This window comes from Belonocnema kinseyi, chromosome 1 (assembly GCF_010883055.1).
Source record: "Belonocnema kinseyi isolate 2016_QV_RU_SX_M_011 chromosome 1, B_treatae_v1, whole genome shotgun sequence".
Classification (NCBI taxonomy): Eukaryota; Metazoa; Arthropoda; class Insecta; order Hymenoptera; family Cynipidae; genus Belonocnema; species Belonocnema kinseyi.
The window spans coordinates 57,513,593-57,530,211 of NC_046657.1; the positions used below are offsets into that span (position 1 = coordinate 57,513,593).

Consider the following 16,619-nt stretch of genomic DNA (forward strand, 5'->3'; position numbering starts at 1 on the left):
TATTTGATTTTCACGATGAAAATAATTGTTTCATGTTTTTCATTTTGTGAACTGAGTAATTCATTATCAACTGATTCTACTAAAAGTGACATTTTCTGGAATTATTTTTAAAGTTTAAGATTAAATAAAATTTTTAAAAATAAAATTTCTAATTAAACAAAATGTATAAAGTTAAAGTTATTTGAATGTTTTATACCAGAATTATATTTTAATGGTTTTTCTTTTGTAGAATGGTCCATTGATTATTAGCCAATTAATCTTTTCTGATTATTAAAGTAAACAAAGATTAAAACTTACTTCCTGAAATTGAAGTAACATAATTTAGTCAATGACTTAAAGGTTCTATAATGGAATATTGAATATAATTTTAATATTAAAAGTTAATTTATATTTGCAATTATATTATTTCAATTAGATAATTTTTCTACTGAAATGTGTATTTGCATTTGATTTTTCAAATCATATGGAAAAACGTTTGATTTCTTTCTGAAATTAGTATCAAAAGTTACCAATAAAACAAATTTGCAAAAATGAATGTGATATTAAAAGAAAATGTAGAGTACAAATCATTTCTATGTTTGAATGAAAATGATTGTTTAATGCTTTTTATGTTATAATTTATGAAAAAATCAATCAATTGTTAGATGAATATTTTTTTCACAACATCGAACGTGTCAATAATTTCGAACAATTTTGAGATTAAATTTATTTAAACAGTCATGGGAAAATTTTAAGCAGTTAATATTTCATTTTGAAATAATAATTTTAAAGATTTAAAAATTGTTTTTCAACAAAATATGGAAGATTTTAAGAAAATTATTTCCATTTTTAAGGATTTAATTTAAATTTAGGTAAACTTAATTTTTAGGGCGTCAAGAGAAGGAAAAATATATAGTTTAAATTCATGGGAAAATTTCAAACAATTTTTTAATAATGAGTTCTAAGAAATCATTACAAAATATTACAAAACGTTTCAAATTATTTTATAACATTTAAAAAAGGGATTTAAAAGTTTGTAAAGCAACATCATGCTATAATATATAATTTTAGAACAAATTTTAGTGAATTTAAGAGATAAGCTTTAGGAGGACTGCAGAAGATTAAAAAAATGCAGATTTATGTGAAAGTTTTTAAACAAAAGGAAAGTCAGACGTTACAAACGCAAACTTTTAGACACGAATGTTTTTTTTCAAATGAAAAATTGTGAATAAAATGTGTGGAAACTGAAATTCTGTATGGTAATGTATCACATGTCCTTAATGAAAATAACTTTGAAAGGTCTCAAGTGAAGAAATAAATGTTATTCAAGTTCCTAGGAAAATTGGGGATGTTTTGAGGAAGCGTTTTACATATGAAATAACTTTTCAAAATTTCAAGAAAAATTCCAGTCAGATTAAAATATTTTTAAGAATTTAAGAGGCATTGTGTATATATTTATTTTAAAAGGGCTCAAACTTTTCCTATTATTTTGTAAAATCCCGTAAATTTTTTTTTTTTAATATAGATTTTTTTTGACAAATCTGAAATATTCAAAAATCATTTACAATTTTTTTCAAATTTGTAAGAAATTTTTGAAGATTTTGAGCTTAATTTTTTTACATTTTAAATCATTTTTCAAAATTTTAAGAAAAAAGTGGATAAATTTAAAAATGTTTGTAGGAATTCAAGAGGCTTTGCATGGATTTAAAATATTTTAAACTTTGGAAGCATTTCCAAAAATTGACGGAATATTTATCATTTCTTCTGAAATTATAAAAGCCCTAAATATCTTTTGAAAAGGCTAACATTTTTTTAATAATTTGTAAAATCCTGTAAAATAAAAAATATATTTTTTATATTTTCTATATTCTTTTTTTGACATATCTGAAATATTAAAAAATGTTTTCTTATTGTCTCATGAAAATTATAAAATTTATATAATTCTAAAAAAACTGCTGATACTTCTTTCCTTGTAAATAATTTAAAAATGTGTCAAACTAAAAAAGTATTAAAAAAGCATTGTTGTGTTACGTCAAAATATTGTTTAATGTCTTTCTATACCGCACTTCATCCTGAATATTTATTTTTATTTACAAAATGTCTATTAAGTTTTTAAAACTAAAACAAAAAAAAATGTTACGTAACTGCAGTTAGGGTGTGAGAAGGTAAAAGTGTTTAAAATAACGTCACGCAATATGTGAATAAGAATGTAAGTGTTCAGAAAATTTTAACAAATAAATTGTTATTAGAAAAATGTGTTAATGATAAAAATGAGTGAAAAAGTAAGCGCGCGCGCACATGATAGTCTCGTCTTATTTAAAAGCATATAAAACATTGGAAGCCTATATATTTTATGCAGCTGTTTTGTGGTGAAAGTGAAGTGCAGGAGTTTAATGGTACTTTTCTGATATTGAGTAAAGTTAGTGTAGAATTGGTGTATTTTTGGTTGTGAGTTAATGTGTTAGTTATTATTTGCATTCAATATAAACATTAACATTGAGTATTATTCCTGTTAAGCATGGAATTTTTTATAAAATTTAATTGCTGATATAAAATGCGGTACCAACTTATTGAGATTTCGAGGTTAACATTCCATTTTGAAATTCAAGAGCGAACTGCTCGCAGTTAAAAAAACTTATCAAAAAGGCGTAGTATGAAAACATAAAAAGATATTTTTATTTAAATCCTTACTGAAATGGTGTCTTTTTTTCTCACCAAAAATTTTACAAATTTGAATGAAATTTTTGTGAAATTTGTATGAAAAAATGTCACTAATTTTAAATTTATTTGAAACACGGAGTATTTTTTCATATTAAGAAAACTGAGTAAAAGCTTAACTTTCGCAAAGTTTTTATAGCAGATTTTCGTGACGTTTCATAGAAAACAATATTTTATAGATTTTTGTAGATATACGGATGACTGAAATTATAGTGGAAAAAATTATCTAATTCTGCGACCAGCAGTTCGCTTTTGTATTCTAAAATTAATTCCTAACCTCAAAATTTCAAAAAGTTGTCATCGCATTTTACACCAGCAATGGACTTTGATAACAAACATTATAACTAATTCCACGCTTCGAAGGAATATTAATTAATCTTAATGTTTAATATTAACAAATAATAAATTAAAAATTAACTTGTAATTAAAAATATACTAACCCTACCAATGAAAATCTCAGAGTATATGCTAAATATTCTCAAGGCTCTGAGAAGCTCTATGAAATTCTCCGCAGGCACTCAGGTAGAATCCTTAATATGAAATCTCTAAACGATATTGTCGATTTCGATTGTCACACTACTCGATTTTCATTGCTATATGCGTGAGACACGAGTTATGAATGGGTTAGACAGAGTTGGAAAATATTGAAAAAATTGTCACGATTGTTCGTTCTTTGATAGCTGCATGCGTGCGAAAGGGACACTCGTGAGTCACCGTGAGTTAGACAGTAATGGAACGTACACACGTTTTCTTGATGTTAAATGATCCCAACGGAGCTGACTTGATCTGCGCTTGCTTGGATTTGTGTGACGTTCATTGGCTACGATGCGCGTCTGTACTTGATTTTTAAATATGCACGCGAACTAGAGCCAAAGAGCAATCAACGCTTCTCATTTACCACCACCTTTCCACCCGTTCCACTGCAATCGCAATACAGGGCATCTGCTTGTTAGTTATGATCGAATTCTTATTTCAATTTAAGCCTCTCTGCTTATTATTTATGATCCTTATTTCAAGCTCGAAAAGAACATTTTAAAGGCTTCAAAGCATTTGAACGAGCTATCTGGACCATTAAATATACCTACCTGAGTGCCTGCGAAGAATTTCTCCGAGCTTCTCAGAGCCTTGAGAATCTTTAGCATATTCTCTGAGAATTCTATCGGTAGGGTTAGTATATATTTAATTATAAGTTAATGTTTAATCTATTATTTTTTATTAATATAAACATTAACATTAAGTAATATTTCTATGAAGCATGGAATTTGTTATTAAAGTCCATTGCTAATGGAAAATGCGATAACAAATTTTGAAATTTTGAGGTTAAGAATTATATTTAGAATACAAAAGCGAACTGCTGGTCGCAGAATTAGATAATTTTGGCCACTTTAATGTAAATGTTCCGTATATATCTACAAAAATCTATCAAACATTATTTTTTCTATGAATTATTTTTTCTATCAGAAAGGAAATTTTGTTGTTTTTAGATTAAATTTTAAGAAAACTATTTTTTCGTCATAAAAAAGTTCTATGTTCAAAAGATTAATTTTTAACCAATAAGATTAATGTTTTACCAAAAAGACGAATTTTGAACCAATTACTTGATTTTTAAACTATAAGGGAACAGTTTTTAAAAAATTTGTTGTTGAAAATGTTCAACAATTTAGATGCATTTTTTTATGTCTTGACTAAAATTGTTTCTTGCTTAAAAACTCATCTCTTTGGGTAGAAAATTGATTTTTTTACTGAACATGAACACAATGAAAATGTATCCCTTTAAGTTGAAAATTCAACTGCTTTTTAAAACTTGCTTTTTTGGGTGGAAAACTCAACAATTTTGTAGATATTTTTCTTTGTTCGTTCTAGAGCTTTACGCTCGATAATATATGCATATATACATCTACAACTGTAATTTGGTAGTTGTGAATTATCTTTTGTTAAAGCTCCTTTGTTGAGGAGTCAATTATTTTGTTTAAAATTTGTGTTTTTTGTTTGCATTCGACAACATGATTAAATGTTAAACTAAATGAGTAAAAATGGATCTTTTTTGGGTTGAAGATTCATCATTTTAGTTGAAAATTCTTTCTTTCTTTGGTTGAGAATTAATCTTTTTTGTTGAACATTTCTCTAATTGTTTTGAGGTTGAACGACCTTTCACAAATTAATTTTTTTTTAGAAGATTCATTATTTTAGTTAAAAATGTATCTCTGGTTAAAAATGTTCTTGAAATGAATTTTTTTATTCAATTCAGCTGTGGTTGTTTTAGAATAGTCATAATTTATCCACTTATTTAAAAGTTTAACCATTTTGTTAAAATGTTATATTTTTGGATGAAAAAGTAACTATTTGATTGCAAATTCGTTAATTCTTTAAAACTGAAAATTAAACTCTTTCATTTTCAGTGTAAACGGTTTTGTTAAAAATTTGGCTTTTTAATGAAAGATTTGCATTTGACACCGAATAGTTTAACTTTTAATCAAATATTTAAATTTTCAACCTACAAAGATAAATTTTGAACTGATTGGCCAAATTTTCAAACAAAAAAGATTAATCTTTAACCAAAAAGAATTGCTTTAAAAAAAAGAATTCTCAATGAAAACGTACTGGTGGATATCTTAAAACAAAAAGAAAAGATTTTCAACAAAACATTTAAATTTTTAACCAGAGTTGAATTTTCGAACCAGCATGTAAATTTTCAACAAAATAGTTGACTTTTTAACCTGCAAAATTATGAATTTTTGATAGAAAATATAATATTTCATATTTCAACGAATGCAAATGCTGTCAAGAGATGGTTTGTAAAATAAGGAAACGAACTTGCAATCATAAAGATTAATTTTCTATAAGAAATTCGAATAAACCATTGTTGTTAGGAAATAAAAAAATTTGTCCCACTTCTTAAACTTTTAAGTCAAAAGACTATTTTTCTGTAAAACAGTTATAACACCTTGACCCTCCATTTACCACCATCAACCAAATTTTTTACAACACCTTCACCCCACATGATAATTTTTCAAATTTTTCAAATAGTTACAAAGTAGTGTAATGATTTGGTATAAATCGGAATAATTAAACAGTTATTACTATAAATGTTATGACATTGAGTGCATGAACTAATGTTGGGGAGACTTAACGAAGATTTTCAGGGAAGAGTTTACCAAGTGGCAACAAGCTTATTACATATGTTTTTCAACATATAACGTCATTGTTGATTATTACAATGCGCGTTAAACATTTTACTAAATTGATTTATCAAAATTGTGGTGTAAAAATGCAAAGTTCATTATTTAAAGAATATGGTTATCATCAACGTGAGCTACAAAATCGTAGTAAATGCTATTCATCAATATTAGATGTAAATTAATCTTTAATAAAAAAAAGCTCATTTGGAATAAAATAGTTCATTTTCTACCTAAAAATAAAGAATTCGTTGAAATCTTATTATAAAAGATTAATTACAGTTTCAGATACAGAACTCATTTCTTGATGTCTTGTATTATTTTATACTAATAATTTGTAACATTCATTAAATATGTATAACATAGAGAAGATAGGCTTTTCATCTATTTTTTGTCATAAAAAGATAAATTAACGCGGGCAAAACTACTAGTTTGATCATAAATAACAAGCAGAGGCCCTGTATCTTGATCTAAGAATACACGGTCTAGCCACATGCAACTAAAAAAAAGTTAACCAATAAAGAGCAACTCCACCACTTTTAACCATATTGGATAAGTAAGCGCGCGAGAATGAAGTATATTTGAAAGAAAGTAAATGCAATGAGCGAAGATTGTAAGTAAAAGATAAAGAAATTATATAGTTTATAAATAAATTAAATTAGTTTGAAAATAATGAAATTTTATAGATGCGTGATCAAAAGCATAAACAAATACATAACATCTAACTTGTAATATAGAAGAAATACTTAGAAATATGGATAACATAACCTCTCAAGGAACCTGAGGAATTGTACCTTTTAATGCGAATGAAATGAAGTATCATCCACCTAAGGAGAAAAAAGAATATTTTTTTCGGGCTGAAAGCAGAAATAAATAAATGCAAAATATCGATATCATATCCTGTATTATGATAATATCCGTTTTTATATTTCGTATACACATAAGCACTAAATGAGAACAAGAGAACACTTTCAGGGTACACAAAGTTACATTTTCAGATCTTATATTCATATGAAATAATGATTTCAATGGTATTTTCAATAGAAACACCACTACAATTTTCACAAAGTTAATCTCAACACGACACGCTTTCACAAACGGATAACGTCAGCAGTGTTCGCTTCTTGCACCTTATTTGAATATTGAGAACTTTCACATGTATTGACATTGATTTACAATGTAGCCATAATTCATGATTTGAAATCTTTTGAGTGAAGACCGAGACGCTAACGGTTGCTATGGTAACCAAGATGGCTAAAAGTGGTGGAGTGCGAATGGGGACGAAATTGGGGGAGCTGATGGCTAGACCGTTTATTCTTAGACCATGCCCTGTATTGCGGCGTAACGGGTGGCAAGGTGGTGGTAAAGCAGATGCATTGATTCGTATTGTCGAACTTGAATTTCAATTAGATTATCATTCCCAACAGTGATCCAAAAATACTTGCGCATGCTTGAACTGTGCGGCGCTCATTGGCTCTAGTTCGCGTACGTATTTAAAAATCAAGTACAGACGCGTATCGTAGCCAATGAACGTCACTAAAATCTAAGCAAGCGCAGATGAAGGCTGCTCCGCTGGGATCATAAACTTCAAGAAAACACGTGTAACGTTCCATTACTGTCTAACTCACGAATGCCTCTGTCGCACGCGTGCAGCTATCAAAGAACGAGCAATCGTGACAATTTTTGCAATATTTTTCTACGCTGTCTAACCCACTGACACCTCGTGTCTCACGTCTATAGCAATGAAAATGGAGTATTTTTTGTTTTAGACGCAGAGAATTCCTATTCTATAATTCTTATAGTGATTCCACATGCAAATTCATAAAATTGGTAGAATATTATTTAAAGTTTTTATCCTGATAAATAAAGGATTATAGAATAAAGACAGCGAGGCAATAGGCCTCTTTTAGTGTCAAAAATTATCTTGATACATTTTTAGTGACAAAATAAAGAACGAAAAGTAGGAAATGGCACCGATCCTTCTTGACCAGATATACAACTCAGCTGATTTCAGTAACGATAACATAAAATACAAGGGTGATAAATTTTTTTCGCTTAATTAAAATTGTAATACATTTACAATATTTATGTATTAGAGGTTTAAGTAACCGAAAAAATATTCATTACCCTTGGAGTTTTACATTGGCGTTACGTAAAACCTCGAAAAATATCGGATTTTTACGAAACATTTAACTCAAAGACGATGTCGTTAGCGCTACAGAAAATTACGAACCGTTTCGTAATTTTACGAAACATGCAACTGCAAAAAAAATTTCCATTTCATGTTTCGTAAAATTCGGAAAAAATTGTCAGTAAATAAATTATTTTATAAAAGTTAAATTTTCACTCAATAAGAAATCAAATGTTTTAGCTTCGGCTTCTTAGGTCTATAAAATGCGCACTATATCTACTACATCATTGGTTACATGTTCTAACACACATCCATACTGCCAATTCTCTCTTATTCTTGCTTGCACCTTTGGTGTTTTCTCTTACTTTTTACATTTTCATCCATAATAAGTAGGTATTAGTTTTATGTGAAAAATGACTTTTGCTTAAGCATTCATATTTTTAAGTTGAAAATGCAACTCCTTTATCAAAAGTTAAACTCTTTTGGGGAAAAAATGTAACTACCTAGTTAAACTGAAAATTTCACTATTTAAGTAAAAAAGTCCACTATTTTGTTGAAACTTCGTTCATTTTTTGTTAGAAATTAGTTTTTTAAACTTTCAATTTTTTAATTTTACTTTTCAATTATATTTTTGGATGATTTACAAATAATTCGCGAGATTAGCGATAATTACTTATATCTTGCCTATCCCGAGAGATATGTGATAATTAATGTAACCTACAAAATCATTTATCGAAATCGAATTTTTTTAAATTTAAAAATACTATTCTATAAATTCCTTTATTTTTTAGGTAAAAATTTAGGATAAAATTGACCATGCATTGTCTTGAAATAATTAATTCTTGCTTATTGAGAAAAGACTGAAAAGTTGGGAAAAATAAGCCTTAACTAGAAAATTGTATATTGCTTTTTTCTTTTCGCTTTGTCATACATGGTTATTACCAACGGAACAAAAACGTTCACACATTAAAAAAAAATCGAAAATTGGATCCAAAATGCTGCTTTAATCCAAATGTTTAATTATAGTTTATAATAATTACAGAGCGATAATTATAATAGATTTCATAAATCATCTTTATAAGAAAGGAGGTTAGAATTGAAAAAATTACTATAAAATCTTTAATTATATCCTAGGTAAAGCTCCACAATTCAATTGTTTGATTAAAACGAACCTTTTTCTGCATCTAGTCTTTTGTAGGTTAGGTCGCAATTTGACAAAGTATCAATTTCAATATTTTAAATTTTGAATTTATTTAAAAATAAATATTTTGGAAAACGATAGAGGGTATGAAAAAAATTAATAGACAATAGTTGTTCATCCAAAAAGGTTTATAAAATAATAAGCATAAGTATGTTTCATTTTCCATGCATATTATGAATCGTAATGATATAAATTTATTGAAATTATACATGTTTGAGCGCAGCTAAGAATAAAATTTGTACATTAATTTGCATATCGAGTGGGAAGCACGAGATACGCGATGAGAATATGTTCGCTAAAGCCGAATGAGCTTTTACAAAAGCGGATTCACAATCACAGAATTGCATTTGTCGAACCATTAATCTTTGATTTTAAAAGGTTTGTGCACAAATATGCCCCCGTTATTTTACTTTCTATTTTCTTGTTTCATAATTTCCTCTCTTTTTCCTTCATTCATATCCCTTTCACAGAAAAAACTGCAGTTAAATTTTGTTACATGTAGAATTTTCGGTTGTTAAAGATTACATACTATTTGGCGAAAGTTTATTCTAAGATGGAATTATAAGGGAATTGGAGCTATAAATCAGGACACCAGATTTAAAAGAACTTTTCACTTGCCGAATTGTTATTTTAAAAATGATTAGACTTAACGTCAATGAATTAAAATGTATTTTTCGTGAACATAAATAAAAAACTTGAAACGAGAACCATCGTCACTATCTTTAAAGAGTTACAGACAATGAATGCATTGCTGCAAAAGAAAACAGCTTCGCTATTGCTTCTTCTTACCAGAAATTTTTTCTGTTACATTTGTTTAAAATTTTACGACAAAAATATTGATGTAATCAAATTTGTTTTTCATGCAAAATGGTATAATATATAAAGAAAATGATAAAAAATAATTATTATGAAAATATTGATAGACATTTAACTCAAACTTAAAATCTTTAAATTTCTATTTAAAAAAATGCAAATATCTACACAGAAAGTTTATGGGGAATCTACATGGAGATTCTGACATCGTAAGATGGGAACGTTTTGTGAATTGGACAACTGTCGGGTTTTTTTACGCGGAGAGAGAAATGTCCCTAGGCGTTCTAAAAGTTGATTGGCTGATAGATTCAGATAGTGCGGAGTAACCAGGGCCGTCGCTATTATTTTGGAAATCGCAAATTTTCTGATATCTTTGCTGGGGAGTATTATGAATTTAATGTTTTACTAATTAGTGCCAGTGACAACTGGCAACCATTTGCGGTCTTTAAATTCAAAAATTCTTAATTGTTTTTCTTTCTGATTATTTGAACGCACGGTTCAACTTATTGTTAAGAAAGACGAATTTTCTATTTTTTGTTTCAAGAGCGTTGCAAATTTGTTTGTGGAAAAAATATCACCCTAAAATTGGATTCAATATAAATTGTATAAATTTTCAAAATTATATGTTTTTATACAATTTGAAGCTAGAAACATTAATTTATACATTAAAATGGATTTTAAAACCTTTTTAAATATTCTCGTAAAAACTTTGTTCAGAAAAAACATTAAAGATTTTTCCAGGAATCTAATTATAATTGTATTATCTTTTAAACTAATTTTTTCCATAGATTTTTTTGAAAATCCTGCATAATTAAAAAAATTACCTTAAAATCGACAAGAATATTTTTTTGAAAATTTTGGAAATCTTATTGAACATTTTTTTTTAAATTAATTTTTCAAACAAATTATTTATTTAATACGTTTCAAAATGCTTAAACGGCTTATAAATTTTGTGTCCGAAATCTTCAAAAGTCTACATTGTGTTTTAAAAGTTTTGAAATCTTTTTACGTTTTAAATTATTTTGAAAATTGAGAATAGTTTATGAAGTTTAAATCGAACGTTCACAATCGCTCAACTACTGAGGTTTTCAAAATGGAAAATTTCAATGTGTAACGTTAAAATCTTTAACCTACTTAATTTTAAACACACCATTTAATCAGATTTTAAACTTTAACCGTGGTAAAACCAGCTACGTGAGTGCGCATGTGTGTAAATACAAAAAGTTTTTAACACGATGTGGTTCGAATCACGATTGGCTGTCTGTTATGATATCGTAATACGCGCGTCAATGCCACGAAATTTCAAAGTTCAGCAGAACCTTCAACATTTTCTTATATTAATTATTGTAATTTAAAAAGAATAGAATATAAATCTTGGTAATTATATTGTAATTCTAAAATAAACTGTTTAAAAGTTAAAAGTTAAATGAGTAAAGAAATGTTAAAAATCTATTGTGTACGACCAAACATAAAGTGCCCAGTTTGACGATTTTATTACATTCTCATCATTTATGATTGAGAAAGTATTAGAATTGTCCGAAATTTGATACCACAATTTTTCAACGAATCTCCACGTTTCGAGACCCCCTGAATCCGAAAATAAAGTTTTTACGATGGCGCCTGTCTGTCTGTCGGTCTGAACGTCCGTCCGTCCGTAAACACGATAACTTTCGAAAAAATGAACTGATCAAATCCATATTTGGCATACTTTTTTAAGCTTCTAAAAGAAAGGACCAGTTCGTCAACCCGCCACTTTTGTACAAAAAATTATCCTAATGACTTTTTTCGATCAAAAAAAATTCCCAGAGTCATAGCATTTTCAAAGTTTTTAAAATCAACAGAAAATCAAATTTTAGCCAAAGAACGCACGATATGAAAACAGCCAAGAAAAGAAAAACATTGCTTTTTGAGAGCCGTGCAAGAATATCATAACAAATTTTGGGATTTTTGGGGAAATTGAAAATTCAATTTTTAAAAGCACAAAAGTAATGAAAAATCGAAAATTCCATTTTTTGGTCACACTATGTAGGATACGAAAAAAGATGAATTAACAAACATTTTTGTCCCAAAAAAGGTCTACAAGTTCGTTAAAAATCACTTCTTGATATGACGCGCACTTTTTGTTTTATTTCTGAAAAAAACCATTGAAAATGAAAAAAAAAAGAATAAAAAATTTGTCGAAAACGACGAAAGTTACGAAAAAAAAATAGATTTGACTTAACCTGTTTAGAAATGTCAGTTGAAAATCGAACGCGCAGCGCGAGTGTCGCGATGAGAATGTGTACCTTAAAGCCTACAGTATTTTGAGAAACTTTATCTTTCATCATACTTAATTAAGTAAACAATTCAGACTATGAAGACGCATATAAACACTGTGATCTAAAGGACATATTTTGGATAAAGTTTCATTCAAGCATTCACAAATAAATTTGCAACCCTCTTGAAACGGAAAATAAAGAATTCGTCTTTCTCGACACGCTTTATTCATGAGCTTAATATTTTTGAAACACAAGAACTGTCTGTATTTGGAAAAGGGATGAGACGATAATTTTGAATCTGCTCTTAAGAAATTCGTTAAATTAAAAAAAAATTTAACAATGAATCGAACTGTGCGCCCAATAGAATATAATCAGCGAGGAAAATAATTGAGAAACTTTTGAATTTCAAGACCGCACATAGTTGCCTATTCGATCACGGTGGCGCTTTTGTCACTGCAGATCTTACAAGTTTGATGTTTTTGGGACATAATTCCAATAAAAAAAATAATAAGTTTAACTTTTCGCTTAGGGAACATTATTTACTACACTTACAACAAAAATTTAATCCGTAAAAATTAAATTGATAAATACACCCCAGCAAAGATTTCAGAAACTTTGCGATACCCAAAATAATAGCGAAGGCCCTGGTTAATCCGCACTATGTGAACCTATCAACCAATCAGCTTTCAGAACGCATAGGGACATTTCTCTCTCCGCGTAAAAAATCCGATGGTTGGCTAATTCAGAAAACGTTCACGTTTTATGATGTCAGAGTTTCCATGTAGATACCTTATTAGCGGAGGGGAAATTGATGTAATGCGCTCTGGTTGGCTTGTCTGTCACGTGGTACTGCGAGATGATGGTTGCCGAGCGGATATAATTGAGAGCTATAGCAAGAACATCAGCGCGAGAGGATACAAGTGAGAGCGGGCGGATATAAACGCGGTTCCAGTGTAATCTGACTTTTTTTTTCCTCATTCGATGTAGAAACTATTTAAATCTATTCTTTCGGCAAAAAAAAACGAAGCGAAGCATAGTAAGACTACCGAAAAATATCAATTTTCTGATTTTTGTTATGTATTTCACAGCAAGTCGACCCAATAGACGGAATGAAATTCTTATCTGATAACTACTGAATGTGGTTAAGATCATGATGAATAAGACGACTCTTTCAATTGTTGTCGAATGATTCAGTATCGTTCATGAATAAAAAAGTCGTTTCGTCCGCGCAAAGTGCAATTATTTTTTTAATGAAAGTGTAATAAATGCAATGTTTTTAGAGATCTGGTGTCCTGATGTCCAGATAGATTTAATTCATAATTTCTTGTTCAGCGCGCTGATCTTTATTTTACATCTTCGATATTCCTTTTTAAAAATTTTAGAAAATCTTTTGAAAAATTTCGAAATCATTTTTAATTTTCCTGTAAAATTCTTTTCTCAAAATAGCAACCGAATAAGGAAATAAATAAACAAAGAACAACATCCGTAGCGATCTCTAATTATTTTATTTTAATTGTTGCAAAACTAATGTACAATTTTCTCGCCAAAGGAAAAGAGTTACCAAGTGAAGGTTTTAAAAAATCTAAAACAAGTGTTTTTTTTCAGCTCTTATTTTAGTTAATAAAGGCTATGATGTCTGGTTGTTGAACAATCGTGGAAGCACTTACAGTAGAAAACACGTGTCAAAATTAGAAACAAGTAACAGATTTTGGGACTTCAGGTATACTATTATACTTTCATTATAATTTTTATTTTCTTTTTCATGAAATTTGATTTGAAAAATTATATTTTTAAGCTGGCACGAAATGGGGATTTACGACTTGCCAACTACAATAAATTACGTTTTGAATAATACAAATCAAAGGAACCTTAATTTGGGCTGTTTTTCTCAAGGGTGTACTCAGACTTGTGTTATGGGATCTCTAAAACCCGAATATAATAAAAAAATCAAATTTGTACTGGCGTTGGCTCCTGCTGTTTTTTGGACGTATGTAGGAGGCATAGTACGTTCATTAATACCATTCACTAGGAAAATGGTGGTAAGAATTTTTCTAATAATAATTTTTGGCTTAATACTTAGTCAGGGTACCACCTGATACCTATTGGCTTTGTAGACCCTTTCTATGGTCTTTTCCTGGAGCTTGATGCTTGCCAGGGCGATGTGTTTTTCAAACCGTGGCTACTGTATTAAGTTGCCTAAAGAACCTTGTTCCGGTCTATTATAGGGATCGAGATAAAAGCGCATTTTTTTACTTAGTGATCCGTCATATGTTAGTTTGATGTATGCCTTTCTCTTCTAACGTTTAAAATAATACTGATTGCAAAATGATTCAATACTGAGGTCAAATGTTAAATTAAAATATTGATAAATTATCCCCACACATAAATAATTGGAGTCAATACGTACGTACCAAAAATATCTGGCTATTCGTACGGAAATAATGGGAGGAATAGACCCATATATGAACATATACATATATTTTACGGGTCGTCATGCAGTGCCGCTCATCCTAGAGTTCAGCGTGCTGAAAATAATGTAGATGGAAAATGATGACAAACCTGCGATACACTTTTTTCGAGTGGATAACTCAACTCAAGAATGACTAACTATACTCTGTTCCCTGAAAGAAGACCATATAGAACGACCAATTTTGGTTTTCTTCGCGCAGCCCATTGTTCAATTAATCAAGAAGGCGAGATTCCTTGCGATGTTTCAGCCAATCTGAAGTGAAGCTCTTCAACTTTATGAAAAAAATTTCCTAGGTTGACTTACGAGACTGGCGTACAGTGGGTTTTATGTTTTCTACTACTTTTCTGTTTGTTTGCCAACCTCAGTTTGGGTGAACTTACTCCAGCAGGGGTTTTTGCTCATAAGCAGGTCAAAGTAAGGAAATAAAAAAAAATTTATATTGAAATTAGCGGTTTGAAAATATCATAATCAATATCTACGAGTTTTTCCGTTTTGAATGATATTGAGAGTTTAAAATTGCATGCGCTACTGGTGGTCACTGCGCGAACTAAACAATATGGCCGTCAGGAGTATACACTTGGATATGTTTTTATATCAGAGTCAGACGATATTTTGTTTTTAAATAAAGCAAAATTGACATAATTTTCAACAGTGAGCATATAAAGCCTTGTGATTAAGATCTTTTTCATGAAGATGGAATTTCCGATTTCTCCTACAAAAAAAATATATATTTCCTTGCAATTTTTATTTTAAAAACTTTAGTTGTTCATTAAAAACAAGAATCAGTCGGAGGAAGCGAAAACATTATGGTTTTTATACATATTTTATCGACAATAAAGTGTCATTTTTTAGAGGTTAAATTTTCGAAAAACCTTCGGAAAGGTGATTGGATGTGACAACTAACTCTCCCCCACTTTGCTTGAGCGATAACAATGAGAATTTCGTGTATTTACTTCTAAATTCCAGTGTAAATAGCAGAAACAGCTTCCTTTTCCAAGTCGGTTTTGAGGTTAAGTATAACGACCTAAGAGAAATTGAACCTTTACTTCAATCACACCCGATCGCTTTTTCAAGTTTGAAACAGGCCTTGAAAACGAAAAAATATATTTAAAAGATAGTTTTCTCGCTTTCCCTGACTGTTCTTATTTTTAATGACCAATTAAAGGTATTTCGGTAAAAATAGCAAATGAAATGATGCAATTCAGAAACGCCATGATCCCACAGTATTATTCAAATAAACTTTATTGACAATGAAGTAAATGTATGAATATAAAATTTTAGTCACAAAAATTACTCACCTGTTACAGTACAGCAGGACAGCTACTGTATGTTTCTACATCTAAGTCATTATTACAGTTATTCCTAATTTTCAATCTGCCAGTTATCGTATGTGGATCTTTTGCTACGGCACTAGTTTCAAGGCTATGTTTTTTGAGCGACACGAGCGCTCTCAGTTCCGCGGCATTATTTCTGTTTCCCAATATTAATTGCATAGGAAAGTCAAAAATTTGAAGAAGTTTAATTGAAGAAAGTTATAGCTCAAGATTTAATTTGATATTGCTTACTTCCCAAATTTTCACACTTTATGGACAAATTACATTTCGTTGAAATCGGAATAATACAAACATTCTGAATATATTACTTTCAAGTCGCAGATTGCTTCATTATTAACTTTCTAATTACAAGAAGAGCGAGTGAGTGAAAAACTAAAGTGGCTACCTAGATTCTTGTAACTTGAGACCTACGCGCGGACACTCCTCGACCAAGAAAGGACCAGTGATCCCAGATCTGAAACGAGATGCGGTCCAATACTATGACAGGCCTATGTCCGTGTGAATATAGTAGGAGACGCTGTAAATGACTGAGTTGCGCG

At 29.5% G+C, this 16,619-nt stretch overlaps 1 protein-coding gene across 1 annotated transcript in view; it reads left to right on the forward strand.

Moving 5' to 3' along the window:
- Window positions 1–16,619, forward strand: part of LOC117177889 (lipase 3-like) — a 44,794-nt gene that overhangs the window by 14,428 nt on the left and 13,747 nt on the right. Inside the window, exons 3-4 of the mRNA XM_033368963.1 lie at window positions 13,882–13,996; window positions 14,072–14,315. Coding sequence (XP_033224854.1) covers window positions 13,882–13,996; window positions 14,072–14,315 — 359 coding nt within the window. The remainder of the gene's footprint in view (window positions 1–13,881; window positions 13,997–14,071; window positions 14,316–16,619) is intronic.